Here is a 15,662-nt window from a genome sequence, read left to right as displayed (position 1 = left end):
TCAAAGGGGTGAAAGGAGGGACTGGGATGGAGGAAGTTACACCTGGGAGATGTGTCTATAAGAGCACCCTGCACCCTCTGTTCCTCACTGCTGGGTGGGTGCTGCTGGATGGTAAGAAGCTTTATTTTTGCAGAGTTTGTTTCTGTGCTTCCCTAATTTAATTTTTAGGCCTAATTTAAACTGCTTTTTCCTGTCCCCAAAAGGCTGAGTGTTTCTTAAAATGTCTTAAAGACACTCTTGTCTAGAAGAGTTTGCAGATCTGTTGGCTCCTCTGATCCCCCAGCTTGCTGCTGGATTTTTTGGCACCCTAAAAAGAGGTTGGTCATCTTCTTTTGGGGATTGAGAATCCCGAGAGGAATTAGCTGGGAAATCTCCTCGAGGAGCTGTTCCATATGGAACAGGCTCTGTCGGGGATTGAAACACAAATGATGTGGGAGGCCCCACCCCGGGAAGGGCGATGAGAGCAGGGTGGCTCTGGGTGGAGGATTTGCAGCTGGAGGATGAAATGAAGCTGAGTTAATTTCCTGAGTGAGTGGTAATGACAGAGGAACCAGCAGGTGCTGGGGAAACCAGGCAAAAACCATTTTTCCTCAAGAATTTGGGACTTGAGAAGGGCTTGGGAGGCATTTCTCTCCCAAAACTCACCCTGTGGGGCTTTATTTTTAGGTGGATGGTGTGGAGGGAGAACAGATGTTCTGGAGGACTTATTTTTAAAACAAAATCACTCCTCAAGCTACAAAATTAGCTCAGAAAAGTCACTCCTTGCCCTGAAAGATGCTCGAATGGAAAACTTCCTGGCATCTCCATTCCCAAAGTGGGTGTGATAAAGGTGCCACCAGCTCTGGCTCTGGAAAAGCCACGTCAGTGGAAACTCTGGGTGCTTGGGGGTCTCAGGCACTTGATCTCTGTCCTGGGCCATGCAGGCTGCACCCCAGAACAACTGGAGCAGCTCAGAAATCCCAGGGTCCCCCAAAGGAGGAGTGGGGTGTCCAAGGACAGGGCAGGGCTGGGCTCTGGGTGTGTCTGTGCTGCCCAAACCAAAGGGTGTAAATTGATCTTGGAGAATCCTCTGGGAGGGATTTCGGTGAAATCACAGGCATCCCAGCTCCGTGCTGGGACTCAGGGAATGCTCAGGCACAGCCTCTGCACAGAACCCTCCTGTCCCTGGTGCCCCTCCAGCCCCTCTCGGAGCTGGCACAGATTTCTGTGCCTCCTCTCTGCTCTAATCCAGGATTTTCCTGCTCCCAGCCCCTGGCTGTGCTGGGGGGCTCAGCCCGGGGCCCCCCGACCCCTTCTCCCCATGGCCCTGACCCTGGGGCTGCTGCTGGCCCTGCTGGGCTGTGCCACAGCGCCGGACCCTGCCCTGAAGGAGGCCTGGCAAGGGTGGAAGAGTCTTTATGCCAAGGAATGTCTGGTCCCTTTGTCCCCTGACCACAGGGCCTCTTGCCCCGTGACCACCGTGCCCGTGTCCCTCTGTCTCCATGTCCCCCTGTCCATCCGCTTTGGCCGCCCGGTCTCCTGCCCACACCCAAAATGGCCGCCGTGCCGCCGCCGCCGCGCTGACCCCTGCCGGCCGCCGTACCCGCGCTTCCTCTCAAAGATGGCGGCGCCCAGCGGAAGGAGCGGCGGCCGCGCGTGGGCAGCTCTGGTGCCCGCGGCCCTGCTGTGCCTGGCGGCCCGGGCGGCCGCGGGACCGGGCACGGCCCCGGAAGCGGCCTCGAGCACGGCCGAGTTCGACGTGCGGCCCGGCGGGGAGGTTCACTCCTTCTCCCGGAGCCTGGTGAGCGACCCGGAGGGAGGGAGCGGGAGCGGAGAGGGTACGCGCCCGTCGCTGATTGGCTGCGCGACACGTCACTCATATCGCTTGCTGTGGGGACTGGCTGGGCGCGAGGGAGGGCGGGGCGAGCGGGTGGTGAGGGGTCCCCAGGGAAAGAGGGGTCCCCAAAGGGGGCTGCAAAGGCAGGGGGACCCCAGGGATCTGCAAGGGAAAGGGGGTCCCAAATGGGATGCAAGGGCAGGGGAACCCTAGGGGTCTGCAAGTGAAAGGGGGTCCCCAGGGAGAACGGGAGTCTGCAAGGGGAAGGGGGGTGTCAAAGAAAGAAGGGTCCTCATGGGAGGGGGTTCAGCAAGGGAAGGGCCCCAGTGCAAAGGGGCTGGGGGTCCCTGGGCACCCCAGAACACGATTCCTCACCCCAGCACACCAGGCAGGAGGAAATGGTGGTGCCGGGGGAGGTTTAGGCTGGATATTGGGGAACATTCTTCATGGAAAGGGAGGTGGGCACTGGCACAGTGGCACTGGCGGAGTCCCCATCCCTGGAGGGATTTAAGGCCATGTGGCACTTGGGGACAGGCTCAGCGTGGCCTTGGCAGTGCTGGGCACTGCTAGACTGGGGGGCTTCTCCAAGCTCAGCAATTCCTGAAAAGCTGGTGCTAAACGAGGCTGCTGCTGTTCCTCTCTCTGGCAGGGGGATTACAGCTGCTCCTTCACCTACTCGGCCCAGGGCGGCACCAACGAGGTGAGCTGGGCCCCTCCTGCTGCAATCAGCTCCTTTTTCTCACCCTGACAGGAAAAGAGGCTGGGAACTGTTTGTGTGAGAGCACAATCCTAACTGCAGGGAGCAGGAGGGGCCAGCAGGGAGGGCTGGGGGTGGTGGTGGGTGATTCTGGAGCTGCTGCTGCCCCTGGAGGGGAGGGTTGGGTGATTCTGGAGCTGCTGCTGCCTCTGGAGGGGAGGATTGGGTGATTCTGGAGCTGCTGCTGCCTCTGGAAGGCAGGGTTTGGGTGATTTTGGAGCTGCTGCTGCCTCTGGAGGGGAGGGTTTGGGTGATTCTGGAGCTGCTCCTGCCTCTGGAGGGCAGGGTTTGGGTGATTCTGGAGCTGCTGCTGCCTCTGGAGGGCAGGCTCGGCCCCGCAGGGCTCTCCCCACGCTGACCCCGGCTCTCCCCGTGCAGCAGTGGCAGATGACGGTCGGAGTGAGCGAGGACAGCGGGCTCTTCTCCTGCTCCATCTGGAGGTGTGTCCTGAGCACAGCGGGGCAGGGACAAGGACCCTGCAGGGATTTACACCTGGGCAGGGAGGGTTTTCCTCTGCCAGGGATGCTCTGGGGGTTTTTGGTGCAGCTGCTGGTTTATAGATTCTCTGTTCCCCTCTCCCCTGCTCTGCACAAAGCTATAAGAGATCCAGAGGTGGCTGTGGGGGCAGGGAGGGAGCCAGGAATCCTTCACTCCTCTCCTCCTCCTCCTCTGCACCTCTGTGCCGATGACAAAGGCTCTGCTTTCTTCTTTCAGGCCCCAAGGGAAGTCTTATCTCTTCTTTACCCAGTTTAAAGCTGAAGTGAAAGGAGCCAAGATAGAGCATGCCATGGCTTATGTAAGTCCCAGCTGATCCCGGGGAAGCAGGAGTGTGGGAGGCTGCTATAAAACATGAATTAGACATGGAAAACATTTATTAGACATCTGTGCCATAAAATGTGCTCCATCACGTCCCTAATTAGAGGCTGGTGGCAGGCAGAGAGGGGCTGCAGGTGGGCAGCCTGCTCCATTGTGTTCCTGCCCTCAGTTACAGCATTTGCTGGGAGGGGGCTCCAAAGGCACCAGGGCACAAAGGGAGTCTTGGATTGCCTCAACAAATTGCATGTGACAAAGCAAATGAAACCTCTGCTGGTGTTTTTGTCTGGCTCATTCTTCCATTTCCCAGTTTCCAGGGGAGAGGCTTTCACTCACCCCAAGGACACGAGTCTGTGGTTTAATAGGACATAGAAAAACAGATAGAGACTTTCCTTCAGACTTCCTTTGTGCACTTAATTCTTTCCCTGCATGCAAATCTCAAACCCCTTCATTTTCAGTTGGTTTGAATTCTGTGACCTGTTGGATTGCCTCAGCCTCTCACCCTTCCTTCCTTCCTTCCTGTTTCAGTCTCAGGCTGCTGCGGGTGCCCTGAACGACATCCCCTTGAAACAGGAGGAGTTTGGAGTCACTGAAACCACAGGTGTGTGCCTGAGGGTCTGTGAGAGAGGGGCTGGGCTGGGGGACACGCCAGGCAGCAGTTTATCTCCAATCCTGGTGGCAGTGCCATGGAGCTGGGGTACAGTGCTCTCAATCCACCACTGGCAGCTGGATTTTGTGGGTCCATCCCAGTTAAATCCCTGGCTAAGGAGGGGTTTCTCCCCCAGCCTGGCATGTGCAGGAGTGGGAAAAGCAGTGCCCAGCACCCTGGGAAGGGCTCAGTGGGGCTGTTTTGTTCCTGCTTTTCCATCTGCTGACCCTGGGCTGTCCTCTCTGTCTCTCTGCAGTGTCTCACAGGGAAGGCAAGTTCCGTTTCGAGCTGTCCAAGCTGATGATTGTGGCAAAAACCCCCCGTGACGAGCTGTGAGGCCAGGCCAGCCCTGGGCAGGGGCCATGGCCACACCAGCACGGCAGGGAAGGCATTTCCTGCTTACCTGCAGGGTTTTTCTTTTGGTTGACCAAACCTTTTATGTTTTCCATACTGCAATGTGCTGGGGACCGACACGAGTGGGGGCTTGGAGGGCTGGGGACAGATTTGTTCTGCCTTGTGTCAGAGTAACACCCCAGGAGGCTCCTGATCCTCCTGTGCCCCTTCCTGCTTGGCTGAGCTGCTGAGCAGGGCAGAGCTCCCTGCAAAGGGGCTCCTTATCTGCCTGCCTGGGAAGAGCAGTGCAGGGAGATAAGGGGCTGGACTTAAGCAGGGCTTGCTAAAGGGAGGTTTTAACTCTGTAGTGCCTGGAGGGGAGATGGGATTGCTCTCTCCACCAGCGTGACAGGAGGAAATAATTCATTCAGGGGGAGGGAGGGAGGGGATTGGCCAAAGCTCTGACTCCGTGCTGAGTGTGGGGCTGGGCTGGGGGAAGGCAGAGCAGCTTATTCTGACACAATCAGGAATCAATCCAGGCAACACTTCCCCGTGTCAGCACAACCAGGGGACTATTTTATACCTACAGAAAAGTGATCTTTTTCTTATCCAGAGTAATAACAGGGAATGTGCAATTCCTTTCCTGTGTAAATACAGCACCAATAAAGAAATAAAGCATCGTGCTCTGGCCTGAAGCTGCTCTGTTCTGTCCCTCCTTCCCTCTCCAGCTGTGTGGACCTTTGTTGCTGCTTGGCCAGGAGGAGCTGAGGTGTCTCACAGGAATTTGGGGGCTGCAGAGGGTTTAGGGGGATTTTCCAGCTGCCACAGACACACACCTTGGGAACAGCAAAGCATTTCTGGCTGGGCATTCCTCAGCCCCAGCCCACCACACCTGCCTGGGATTCCCAGCTCTGGTTCCTGCCCTTCTGAGGGACCAGCACCTCCTGGGCTCCTGCTGTTCTCCACACCCCCTTGTGAATGGGCTTTGCCCCCACCTAAGCTGTGTCACACAATTATCGGTGACAGCTGCAGCCAGGCCTGTGAAATGACAGAGACAGGGCCTTTGTGTCTTTTCTTTCATCTTCTAAGGCTGAGAGTTATCAGTGCCAGGGGTGGGGAGGGAGCAGGAGCCCGTGCCTGGAGACATCCAGGGAACAGGAGGCACCAGAAGGTCACAGAGATAAGGCCAGTGGAGATTGTGTGGTGTCTTGGGTGCTAAAAGGGCAATTTCCAGTGCTCAGAGCTGAGCTCAGTGTGCTGGGAGTGACCTGAGCATCCCCTCTGCTCTGGGCTGTGCCTGCAGAGCCATCCCTGCTGCCAGGGCTCTGCTCCTGGGCCCTGAGGGGATGTGGGGCTGCAGAGGAGCCCGTGGGGATGGCATCTCACCAAATCATGGAACGGTTGGGGTTTGGAGAGGCCTTAAAGCTCATCCTTGCCATGGGCAGGGACACCTTCCACTGTCCCAGATTGCTCCAGGCCTTGTCCAGCCTGGCTTTGGGCACTTCCAGGCAAGGGGCACCCTGTGCCAGGTGCCACAGACAGGAACTCCTTCCCAGTATCCCATCCAACCCTGCCCTCTGGTAGGGGAAGCCATTCCCCTTTGTCCATGCAAATCCAGGAGCTGCTGGGCCACTGAGCAGGGACAGCACAACCAGCAGCAGTGCCAGGGGAGAGAGAGCACAAACCCCAGGTCACAGAGAGCCACCAGCAGCTGGGGGCAAAGCCAGCTGTCCCCAGGGCTCATCCTGTCACTGTCACCACTGCTAGAACACCCTCACAGAGCTCCCAGGCCACACAGTGAGTTTATTTCAATAACTCATCAGGGCTACAGAGTTTGCCAAAAATGAACATCACTCAGTCAAGGGCGTGGAAAAGGGATGAAATCCCAGGGGGGCTTTGGGTGACCACCAAGGACAGCGCTGGAGCTGCCAGGTGGCACCACCACTGGAGGCTGGTGGGCAGTTGGGTGCTGGGTGGTTCCAGGGATCCAGGGATGGAGCAGCTCCCCCCAGCTCCCTCCCAGCCCTCCTCCAGGTGAGGAGGGATCCTCCTGGCCTCAGGGATTTGTCTTTGAGGACACCTAAGCCCAGGCAGAAGCGCCTTCCTGCCTGAGGCAGCCAGCACAAGTCTGGACCATGATTTGCTCCCACCACGTTGTGGAGCTGCTGGAAGAAAACCACGGCGTTCCACAGCCCTCCAGTTGTGGGGTCTCAGAACTGATCCCCCCAACAACATCCCCCCTGCTCAGAGACACCTCAGAGGTGCTTCACACCGCGAGTCTTTGGTTCAGTTTCCCCTCAGAGGGAACAGAGTTCAAGGCAAAGAGTCCAAACCCTTGGACTCTGAGCTAAAGGCACTTGGTGGGCAAAGGAAATCCAACTGTACAGAAGGGGCCCAAAATCCCAGGATGGCCTGGAGGGGGCTCAGCCCAGCACAGGGAGGGGTTTGCAGACCCTGGGCAAGGGGGACATAAAGCCAAGAGGTTCAATCTCTTGGAGAAACGAGGAGAACACAAGCCAGCACTACAGAGGAGGAGGAGGAGGAGGAGGGGACGGCGAGCCCGGCGAAGGCCAAAGCAGACATCGCATCTTCGGCCTCGCGGGAGGCAGAGTCCGGCTGCCAGGGGCAGCCCAGCTCAGATGCTCTCCTCCTCCAGCATCTTGTTGACCCCCTCGCAGATCCTCTGGAGGTGGGTGCGGTAGGGCTCGGCCGGGCCGTACAGCGCCGACAGGAACTCGTAGTCCGCAAAGTGGTTGAAGACGTGGTTGATGCGCGAGTGCGACTTGGCCGTCAGGTGCCCGTTGACCGCCTGGTGCAGCAGGTCCCGGCACTCGGTCAGCACGCTGGACATGACCCTGCGGTCGAAGGTGAAGTCTATCTGGTGGAAGCTGACGGCCGTCATGGCCAAGGTGTGAACCTTCTTGCGGAAGCGCTCCATGACCAGCAGCTCCTCGGGGCTGAACTGCCCGTTGCGGTAGAGGACGCCCAGCTTCATGACGATCTTGATGAGGTTCTTGATGATCTTCTGGGCCTCCTTGCGGTTGTGGGTGTACTCCTTGGTGGCCCGGTACAGCTCATCCAGGATCTCGCTGCTGGTGTCGTCGATGAAGGCGTTGGCGATGGTCTTGGTGGCCATTTTGCTCAGGAGCTTCTTCTGGGCCTGCAGGGCCAAGTTCTTGGTGCTGAAGGTGTCCATCTCTGCGGGGGAAGAGGCACAGACGGGTCAGTCCCTGCTCTGCATCCTTCCCCATCTCACCTGGGCTGGTGGAGTGTCCCAGTCCATGGCAGGGGATGTCCCAGGCCATGTTCTGTGATTCCTCACCTCCCCACACAGATTTTTGGCAGGAGAAAGAGCATCTCCAGCTAATGCCAAGACTTGAGGGAGCTCCTGGCTGCCAGGGCAGGTGAGAGCTGAGCTCACCCCCCAGGTTTGGTTGGTGGGATCAGTTCCAAGGTGTTCCCACCTCCCTCTTCCCAAACTCTGTGGAGAGGCTGCAGGGAGCGAGGTGTCCCTACCTGAGCACCGACCCTCCATCCCGCTGTCCCTCCTGTCACCGACGCCTCCCTCCCTCTGGTGCCGGAAGGACTCTTGCCCCATCGTTTTTGAACATTTTTCCTTCCTTAAAACTTGACTCACTTCCTGCAGGGTGAGCTGGGGACAGCCCAGGTGGCAGCTGAGTCACCCCCTTTGCCATGTGCCACATCCACCCCGCTCTGGCCGTGGTCGGGGCGGCACAGCCGGTTTGCAGCAGCCAGCAATGGCTGGGAGCCCTCTTCCCTGGCACTGCTCACCCTGGAACACCCACACAAGCTGGGACTTGTTGTGCTGCTGCCCCAGCCTCCTCCAGAGGTGAATAATTCACCCAGACAGGAGCCTCACCTACAGCCCCGCTCCCACATCCCAGCGGGACCAAATCCATCACCTGGGGCAGAGCACAGCTTTAAACTCTGCTGAGAACGGTGAAAACCAACCCTGGAGATGCATCTTGGCCTGGGAAACCGCAGAGCTACAAATCACAGGGAGGGGAGAACAGCAGGAAAACAACCAGGATGGATGGGCAGAGCTGGGAGCTGCTTCTGCAAGAGCCTGCACATGGCAGGGACAGCCTGGCAGAGCAGGAGGGGAGTGGATCAGCCTATAAATACATCCCCGGGGAGGGGAGAGGAGATATTTCAGCTGAAGGATGCTGCTGGTGTGAGGATGGATGGGGATAAATTGCTCATGGATAGGGAGCAGGTTTAGATTTGATGTTAAGAAGGAATTGTTCCCTGACAGGGAGCTGAGGCCATGGCACAGGGCACCCAGAGCAGCTGTGGCTGTCCCTGGATCCCTGGAAGTGTCCAAGGCCAGGCTGGAGCAGCCTGGGGTAGTGGAAAGTGTCCCTGCCCATGGCAGGGGTGGGATGAGATGAGATTTTGGTCTTTTTCCGACCCAAACCATTCCACAACTCTGGGGTTCTGTCACAAACAAAGTCTGTCCCCATCACAGGCAGCTCTGTCATTCCCCCCTGGCCAAGCTGAAAGCCCCAGACCCTGTGGGGATCCCCAGTGCTGCTCCCACCACTCTGGAGTGCACAGCAGCCCCTCAGGAGCAAACCCCAGCTCCTCAGGGCTCCCCAGCTGGGGCCAAGGCTGCCCAGGCAGTCATGCCAGGACGATGGAGCTGAGCCCTGGCTCCCTGAGCATCTCCCAGCCACCAGCTCCCAAACCTGAGGGCAGCCAAGGCTCCATGGGGATGAGAATGCCGGGAGCAGTGACAGAGACGTCGCCTGCAGGGTTATTTACAGCCCTCAGGAAAAACACGGAGGTTTGGAAGCATTTCCTACGGTGGGAAAACATTGATTTTTGTCAGCCTGAGCCTCAAGCTGAGGCTCACGCGCTTAATAAGACAAAAATGACAGCGCAGAGCCTGGTGACAGCAGCTCCTGGGTCAGGCTCATGGAATTCCAATGGCTGCATGCAGGAGGGAGGGATGGGCAGGATGGGCAGAGGCAGCTCCAGCTCCTCTCACTTCACCCGTGCCAGGCATCCTGTCCGGAAGGAGCAGGGCTGTGCTGTGCTGTTGACAGCCTGGAATTTCCCTCCCCAGGCTTGTGGGGTGCCCTGGGAACGCTGCCTGGATAAATAGGAATTCCCACACCCATAGGAATTCCCACACCCGAGCTCTGCCCTGGGTGACCACAGACACAAAGCCAAGTGCAAACTCCACCTCCAGAGCACATGAAAAATAGGAAGTGCCAAGTCCTGCGAGCTGCCCACGGCTCCTAAATGCCAGCTGCAATAATGGATCAACCCTCTGCTCCCTGCAGCCAATAACACCCAGCTGCTCACAGCCCTCCCCTGCTCCAGAGCAGGAGCATTGCTCCAGGGGGGAAACTGAGGCACAAAGCATTATTGGGGGGGTCCTAGGGACCCCAAAATGGTATAGGCGGGTATGGGGATCCCAAAAATGCAACCAGCTCCCTCTCCAGTGCCCAGGGATGGTTTTGTAGGCTGCTTCCTGCAAACCCCGAGGAAAGCCAGGCTCACCTCCTGCTGCACCGGGATGGTGCCCCTGGCGCCCTCCACTGCACACTGGGCCCAGCAGGAGCTGCTGAGTCAGCAGCAGCGGGAGATTTCACCGGAATGAGCCGTGTTCCTGCCGGGAAGGGCCCCAGGCCCCCATTGTTCACGAGGGGCTGCTATCAGAGCACGGAAGAGTCGAGCCTTGCCCCAAGCAGCCAACGGGAGCCTGAAATAACCCACTCCACTTCCTTCCTGTCTGTCGCTGAAGTTTACAGCCCAGCTCAGGGCTTGGGCTCCCCCCTTCTTCTTTTTAATGAAAACGCCCTAAAAAACAGTTTGTTCTTCTTCTTCCTAAGTGGAGCAGCCCAGTGCTGCTGTCACCCAGTTCCTCCCTGCTCCGGAAGAGTGCGGCAGGCCTGCGGTCCCAACAGTGGCTTTGGGGACAGGTACAGCCCTTTCTTGGAGGGTTTCCACCCATCTTGGAGGTTTTGGGGGAAGTTTTGCAGCCCTGAGTGGTGGTGTGAGGGTTGGGGTGAGCACACAGAGGGTGGCCCTGTCACAGGACAGACACGGTCCCCTTGGGGACAGACACGTGCCGCGCTCATCTCCGGTTTGGCGTTCACCCCGCTGGGCTTGCGCCTCACCCAACACCCAGCTGTGACCTGATTGCCCAAAAAAACCTCTATTGCCCAAAAAAACCTCTCCCACAGCACTGAGGGCACAAGCATCAATCATCAATCATCATCAGAAAGCTCCTGTCTGAGGGGGGAAGACAAGACCCTGTCACCCTGCAGTGACCTGGTGACTGGTGGCACCACAGCAGCGATATCATCCCAATTATCATTTTTACCTGCTCCAAAGATCCCTCTCCCTGTCTGTCCCTTCCACCTGGCTCCCACCAGCAGCTCCATGGACGTGGTCCCCCGAGCCCCCCCAGTTCCCTTGGCAGCAGGTGAATATTTCATGCAGGAAAGGAAAAGCACTTAATTAATTCATGGAGCAGCGCAGAGGGGGAGGCTCCACAAAGCTCCAGCTCAGAGCAAGGCACCTCTGCCTCCTCTTCCTCCTCCTCTCCCTCCTCCACCTTCCCGCTGCGGCCGTAGTAACTTGGATTGTCTTGCTACAAGTTTGCTCCAACATGGAAACATCGTTTCCCAACAGGATAAACACTGAATTGTGGCCATCTCCCTGGATTTCCCTCCCACTGCTTTGGGAAACACCCCTGCTCTGTCCCCCAGCATTCCCAGTCCCCTCAATCCGTGGCTGAATGCCAAGTTGGTGGATGGCATCCCACTGCTCTGCTCTCCATCCCCCGGCATCGCTTTCCCCGTGCTCCAACCCCTATTAATTAATTAAACCCTCCTGGATTACAAGAGCCAGGTCGGAGCGCTGGGCAGTAACTTGAGAGCCCCAGCAGCATCTTCAGCCTCTCCCCACCATCCATGACCCCACATCCAGCCCCAGCAGCATCTCCATCCTGTCCCCACCATCCACGACCCCACATCCAGCCCCAGCAGCGTCTCCATCCTGTCCCCATCATCCATGACCCCACATCCAGCCCCAGCAGCGTCTCCAGCCTTTCCCTCACCATCCATGACCCCACATCCAGCCCCAGCAGCATCTCCATCCTCTCCCCACCATCCACAACCCCACATCCAGCCCCAGCAGCATCTCCAGCCTGTCCCCATCATCCATGACCCCACATCCAGCCCCAGCAGCGTCTCCATCCTGTCCCCATCATCCATGACCCCACATCCAGCCCCAGCAGTTTCCATCCTGTCCCCCACCCTCCGTGCCCCCACACAGCTCCCAGGCCCCATTACCAGCGCCGGGAGAGCCGAGGAAGAGGAGTGGGAGGAAGGAGGGAGGACACGTGCCGGCCCTCGCAGGTTGCCATGGGTGCAGAGAGCAGCCGGAGACGCTGCCCGGGCGCGTGTGTGCCCAGCGGGGTGAGGCCGGGAGGAAGGCACTGAGCAAACACCTCACCCCAGGAAAAGCTCCTTTCCTGGCACGGCCGGGTGAATCCGCGGCTGGAAGGGGCACCGGGAATGCTGAGGGGGACAGAGAATGCTGAGGGGAACAGGGAATGCTGAGGGGGACCGGGAATGCTGAGGGTACCGGGAATGCTGAGGGGCACTGGGAATGCTGAGGGGGACCGGGAATGCTGAGGGGGACAGAGAATGCTGAGGGGAACAGGAATTCTGTGGGGCACCAGGAATGCTGAGGGGAACAGGGAATGCTGAGGGGCACTGGGAATGCTGAGGGGGACCGGGAATGCTGAGGGGCACTGGGAATGCTGAGGGGGACTGGGAATGCTGAGGGGGACCGGGAATGCTGAGGGGAACTGGGAATGCTGAGGGGGACAGAGAATGCTGAGGGGAACGGGAATGCTGAGGGGAACTGGGAATGCTGAGGGGGACCGGGGATGCTGAGGGGGACAGGGAATGCTGAGGGGGACAGAGAATGCTGAGGGGAACAGGAATGCTTAGGGGCACTGGGAATGCTGAGGGGAACAGGAATTCTGTGGGGCACTGGGAATGCTGAGGGGCACTGGGAATGCTGAGGAGGACCAGGAATGCTGCAGGCACCGCCACACCTGGTGCTTCCCCCTTGCCCTGCTCACTCCCGGTGCCAGCGCCGGTGCCAAGCACTTGGCGTGTCCCCATCACCGTCCCCTCTGCCTCTGGCACAGAGCTGAGCTCCTCCATCCCAAAATCTCCTTCCTGCAGGGCTCCAGATGCAGCCATGGGAAGGAGCCGGGTTTTGGTTTTGCCTGGGAATGCTGATCCGCCCTGGCAGCTCCGACGTGTCTGTGCAAGGAGCTGAGCCGCCCGTCCGAGGGGGCTCCGGCGGTGCCAACCCCGGGCATGGGTGGGGAATGGGACCCTGGATCCACAGGGAGGGGGCTCAGGGGTGCTCACCCCCACACAGGGCAGGGGGGCATCCTGGGGGTTGATTTGGCACCAAGGAATTCCCCCTGGGATTATTGTGCCCCGCGGGGGAGGCAGCTGCAAAATTGGAGAGGAGGAGGAGGAGGAGGAGGAGGAATGGAGGTTATTTTAAGGAGAGAAGGAGGAGGAAGAGGAGGAGGAAGGGGGGTTGTTTTATGGAGGGGAGGAGGAAGAGGAGGAAGAAAGGGGGATTCTATGGAGAAAAGGCAGAGGAAGAGGAGGAGGAAGGGGTTATTTTACAGAGAGGAGGAAGGGGGGGTTATTTTGGAGCATCTGTCTCGCCTTCCATTTCCTCCTTTTCTTTCTCCAGCTGCCATCAAGCTGCTCTCTCTGGCAGCAACTTCCTTTCCCCTTCACTCGGAGCAGACGGAGCCTCATGGGGAAGTAGAAAACAGAGGCTGGGAGAGGGGAAACTGAGGCCAAACCACCATCCGTCCGTCTGTCCGGCTGCGGAGGGGGCCAGGGCACATCACATGCTTCCTGCCCCGGGATCGGGAGGACAAAGTCGCTCTGGGAGGGAGGAAAACTCCACGGGACGATTCGGATCCAAAGCCGGGCCTGGGGTCAGTAAAGAACGGCCCAAACCCTCCCGTGTCCCAGGGAAGATCGGGCAGAGTTGGGAGTTTTACACCCAGCTCTGCCCCCGGGGCGATCCGGCCTCTCCCAAGGGATTCGTCTTTCCAGGAATCGAGGAATTTCATCCTCTGGAGCGCAGGGACAGGCGATGCTCGAAGCCAAGTGCTGCCATGGGGCACCCGGCCCTGCCCTGGCACGTGGGGCCGTGACAGCCCCACGGGGATGGCTCCGGTGCCTCCTCCCGGCTCCCGTTATCCAGCACCCGCCGGACCCGGCGCCCTTCCCAGCCCCATCGCGTTTCCCTTGAATCCGGGGGGAAATCGCCCTTGCCCCGTGTTTTATCCCCCTGGGAGAGCCGCGGCACAGCCGGGGGGTGCCGGGGCAGCTCCGGGCTCTGCCCGCCCGCAGCTCCCGGCCCTCGCCGCTCCCCGAGCCTCCTCTCCCCCCGGGATCCCGACACCGGGCGGGGGGGACACACACACGGATGATTCCCGGGGTGGGGGGCGAGAGGCTTCGCCCCCAAGAGCAAGCACGGAACGGTGCCGGTACCGAGCGCCCCCGCACCCACGGACCGGGGATGATGGGAGGAACCGGGGGAACCGGGAGGAACTGGGAGGTACCGGGAGGTACCGGGGGAACCGGCCCTTACCTGCAGCCTGCCTCGGGGAGAGCGGCGCCGGGACCGGGGCTTCTCCGGTGCCCCCGGCGGGACGGGACGGGGCGGGGCTGGACGGGGCGGGGCCAGGCGAGGGTCCCGCTTTCCCCGGCGCCTCTCCCTGCCCGGAGGGCCCCGCAGACGCTACCAGTGCCCGGTCCCCGATGCCGGTGCCCGGTGACGAAGCTCGGTGTTCGGTCTTCGATGCTCGGTGCCAGTCCCGGTGTCCGATATTCCGTTCCCGGCTCCCGTTCAGTTCACCGCTTCCCAGTGTCCAGTGTCCGGTGCCCGGTTCCCGGTGCCAGTCCCCCGTGTCTGTTTCCCGATTCCCGATGCTGGTTCCCGGTGCCGGTTCCCGTCTCTCAGTGTCGGGTTCCCGGTTCCCGGTTCCCGGTGCTGGTTCCCGGCTCTCAGTGTCCGGTTGGCGGTGCTGGTTCCCGGTTCCCGGTGCCGGTTCCCGGCTCTCGGTGCCGGTTCCCGGCGGGTCGGGGCCTCCCGCCCGCGGTCGCCGCCAAGTCCCGCGCGGGGCCGGGAGCGGCGGGGGCGTGGCCGGGGGGCGTGTCTCGCGGTGGGCGCCAGCCAATGGCGGCGCGGGGCTTGCTACGAAGCAGCCAATGGGAGGGCGCGGACGGTGCGTGGGCGGGGCCGGGGCGGGCGCGTCCCCGTGGGTCCCGCGCGCGTGGGCCGGTCCCGGTAACGCGCACGGGGCGGGCTCGGGGCTCCCCAGGCTGCAGGGGGGGGACCGGGACACGCGGGGGGGACGGGGACACGCGGGGGGGACGCGGACACCGGTGGGCGGCGGGGAGGCGCGGGGTGAGAGCGTCACGCGTGGGAGAAGCGCGGGACGGCGGGCGGGAGCGGCGGCGCTGATGAACCGGGGCTGAGGATGGCGCTGCTGGACCGGGCGGAGCGGGGGCAGCGCCGCGGGGTCCGGCAAAGCTCCCCCTCCTCCGCCTCCTCCTCCTCCTCCTCCTCCTCCACACACCGCGGCCCCACGAGGGGATGGGACACGCGGGGGCTGCCGTGCTGCCGGCCGGGAGCAGCGGGTGCGGGAGGGTTTGGGCCCGAGGGCCGTGGCTATCCGTTCATCCCGGTGCTGGGAGCCCCCCGACATCCCAGAGATTCGGAGCTGCCCAGCATCGGGAGTGTCGGAGCATCCTTCCTCTTCCTCCTCCCGGCTCAGTGGGTACGAGCCGCGGCACGGGATCCTAATTCCCCAAGGTGGCATTAAACAGATTAAAGGTGGGATTTAGAGCGGATTAAAGTCCGGATTAACGGGAGCCTTGACTTGAGTCTTGGTCTCACGCAGCGGCTGGAAAGCGAACCCCAGATCCTCACCAGCCCCCCGGCCCTGCTGCCCCCCGCCCCACGGCAGTGCCCGACACCCCCGGGCCCCCACTCCAGATATCCCCGAGGATTTGCTCTGGTGCCAGATCGTGCCGGAACAGCCGGAGCAGCTGTTACCGCACTTCCGAACAGTTGTGGCCCCAGCCTGCCCGGCATAAATCACCCTGCGGGCTCCTCCGATCCCGGTGGCCACCAGGAGCCTGGTCCTGTGTCCCCATCACTGCCCTGTTCTGCACTGCCACTGCTGTCCTGCCCCACGT

At 60.5% G+C, this 15,662-nt stretch overlaps 3 protein-coding genes across 9 annotated transcripts; 2 read left to right on the top strand and 1 right to left on the bottom strand.

Moving 5' to 3' along the window:
• The first annotated feature begins 1,570 nt into the window (after positions 1 to 1,570).
• MYDGF (myeloid derived growth factor) lies at positions 1,571 to 5,051 on the top strand. Its single transcript, XM_054649952.2, has 6 exons — positions 1,571 to 1,780; positions 2,466 to 2,516; positions 2,952 to 3,013; positions 3,288 to 3,369; positions 3,915 to 3,987; positions 4,292 to 5,051. The coding sequence occupies exons 1-6, from the start codon at positions 1,601 to 1,603 to the stop codon at positions 4,369 to 4,371; spliced, it is 528 nt and encodes a 175-aa protein (XP_054505927.2). The 5' UTR covers positions 1,571 to 1,600; the 3' UTR covers positions 4,372 to 5,051.
• Positions 5,052 to 6,151: 1,100 nt separating this feature from the next.
• On the bottom strand, positions 6,152 to 14,177 carry TNFAIP8L1 (TNF alpha induced protein 8 like 1). 3 transcript variants are annotated; one of them, XM_054649950.2, is made up of 2 exons: positions 14,050 to 14,177; positions 6,152 to 7,566 (listed from the first exon to the last, which is right to left on the bottom strand). In XM_054649950.2, exon 2 carries the CDS (start codon positions 7,562 to 7,564, stop codon positions 7,004 to 7,006), a length of 561 nt encoding a protein of 186 aa, XP_054505925.1. In that variant the 5' UTR covers positions 7,565 to 7,566; positions 14,050 to 14,177; the 3' UTR covers positions 6,152 to 7,003. The 3 variants fall into 3 exon arrangements, with proteins under 3 accessions (XP_054505925.1, XP_077047627.1, XP_054505926.1); XM_077191512.1 differs by lacking the exon at positions 14,050 to 14,177 and adding an exon at positions 11,697 to 11,818; XM_054649951.2 differs by lacking the exon at positions 14,050 to 14,177 and adding an exon at positions 9,898 to 11,335.
• On the top strand, positions 11,789 to 15,335 carry LOC143696146 (uncharacterized). 5 transcript variants are annotated; one of them, XM_077191510.1, is made up of 3 exons: positions 11,789 to 11,822; positions 13,135 to 13,387; positions 13,509 to 15,335. In XM_077191510.1, exons 2-3 carry the CDS (start codon positions 13,298 to 13,300, stop codon positions 14,937 to 14,939), a joined length of 1,521 nt encoding a protein of 506 aa, XP_077047625.1. In that variant the 5' UTR covers positions 11,789 to 11,822; positions 13,135 to 13,297; the 3' UTR covers positions 14,940 to 15,335. The 5 variants fall into 5 exon arrangements, with proteins under 5 accessions (XP_077047625.1, XP_077047624.1, XP_077047626.1 ...); XM_077191509.1 differs by having other exon boundaries at positions 11,813 to 11,891; XM_077191508.1 differs by lacking the exon at positions 11,789 to 11,822 and adding an exon at positions 12,343 to 12,744.
• Positions 15,336 to 15,662: the final 327 nt, after the last annotated feature.

This window comes from Agelaius phoeniceus, chromosome 29 (genome assembly GCF_051311805.1).
Source record: "Agelaius phoeniceus isolate bAgePho1 chromosome 29, bAgePho1.hap1, whole genome shotgun sequence".
In the NCBI taxonomy this organism is placed as follows: Eukaryota; Metazoa; Chordata; class Aves; order Passeriformes; family Icteridae; genus Agelaius; species Agelaius phoeniceus.
This window is presented reverse-complemented; position numbering and strand designations above follow the sequence as displayed.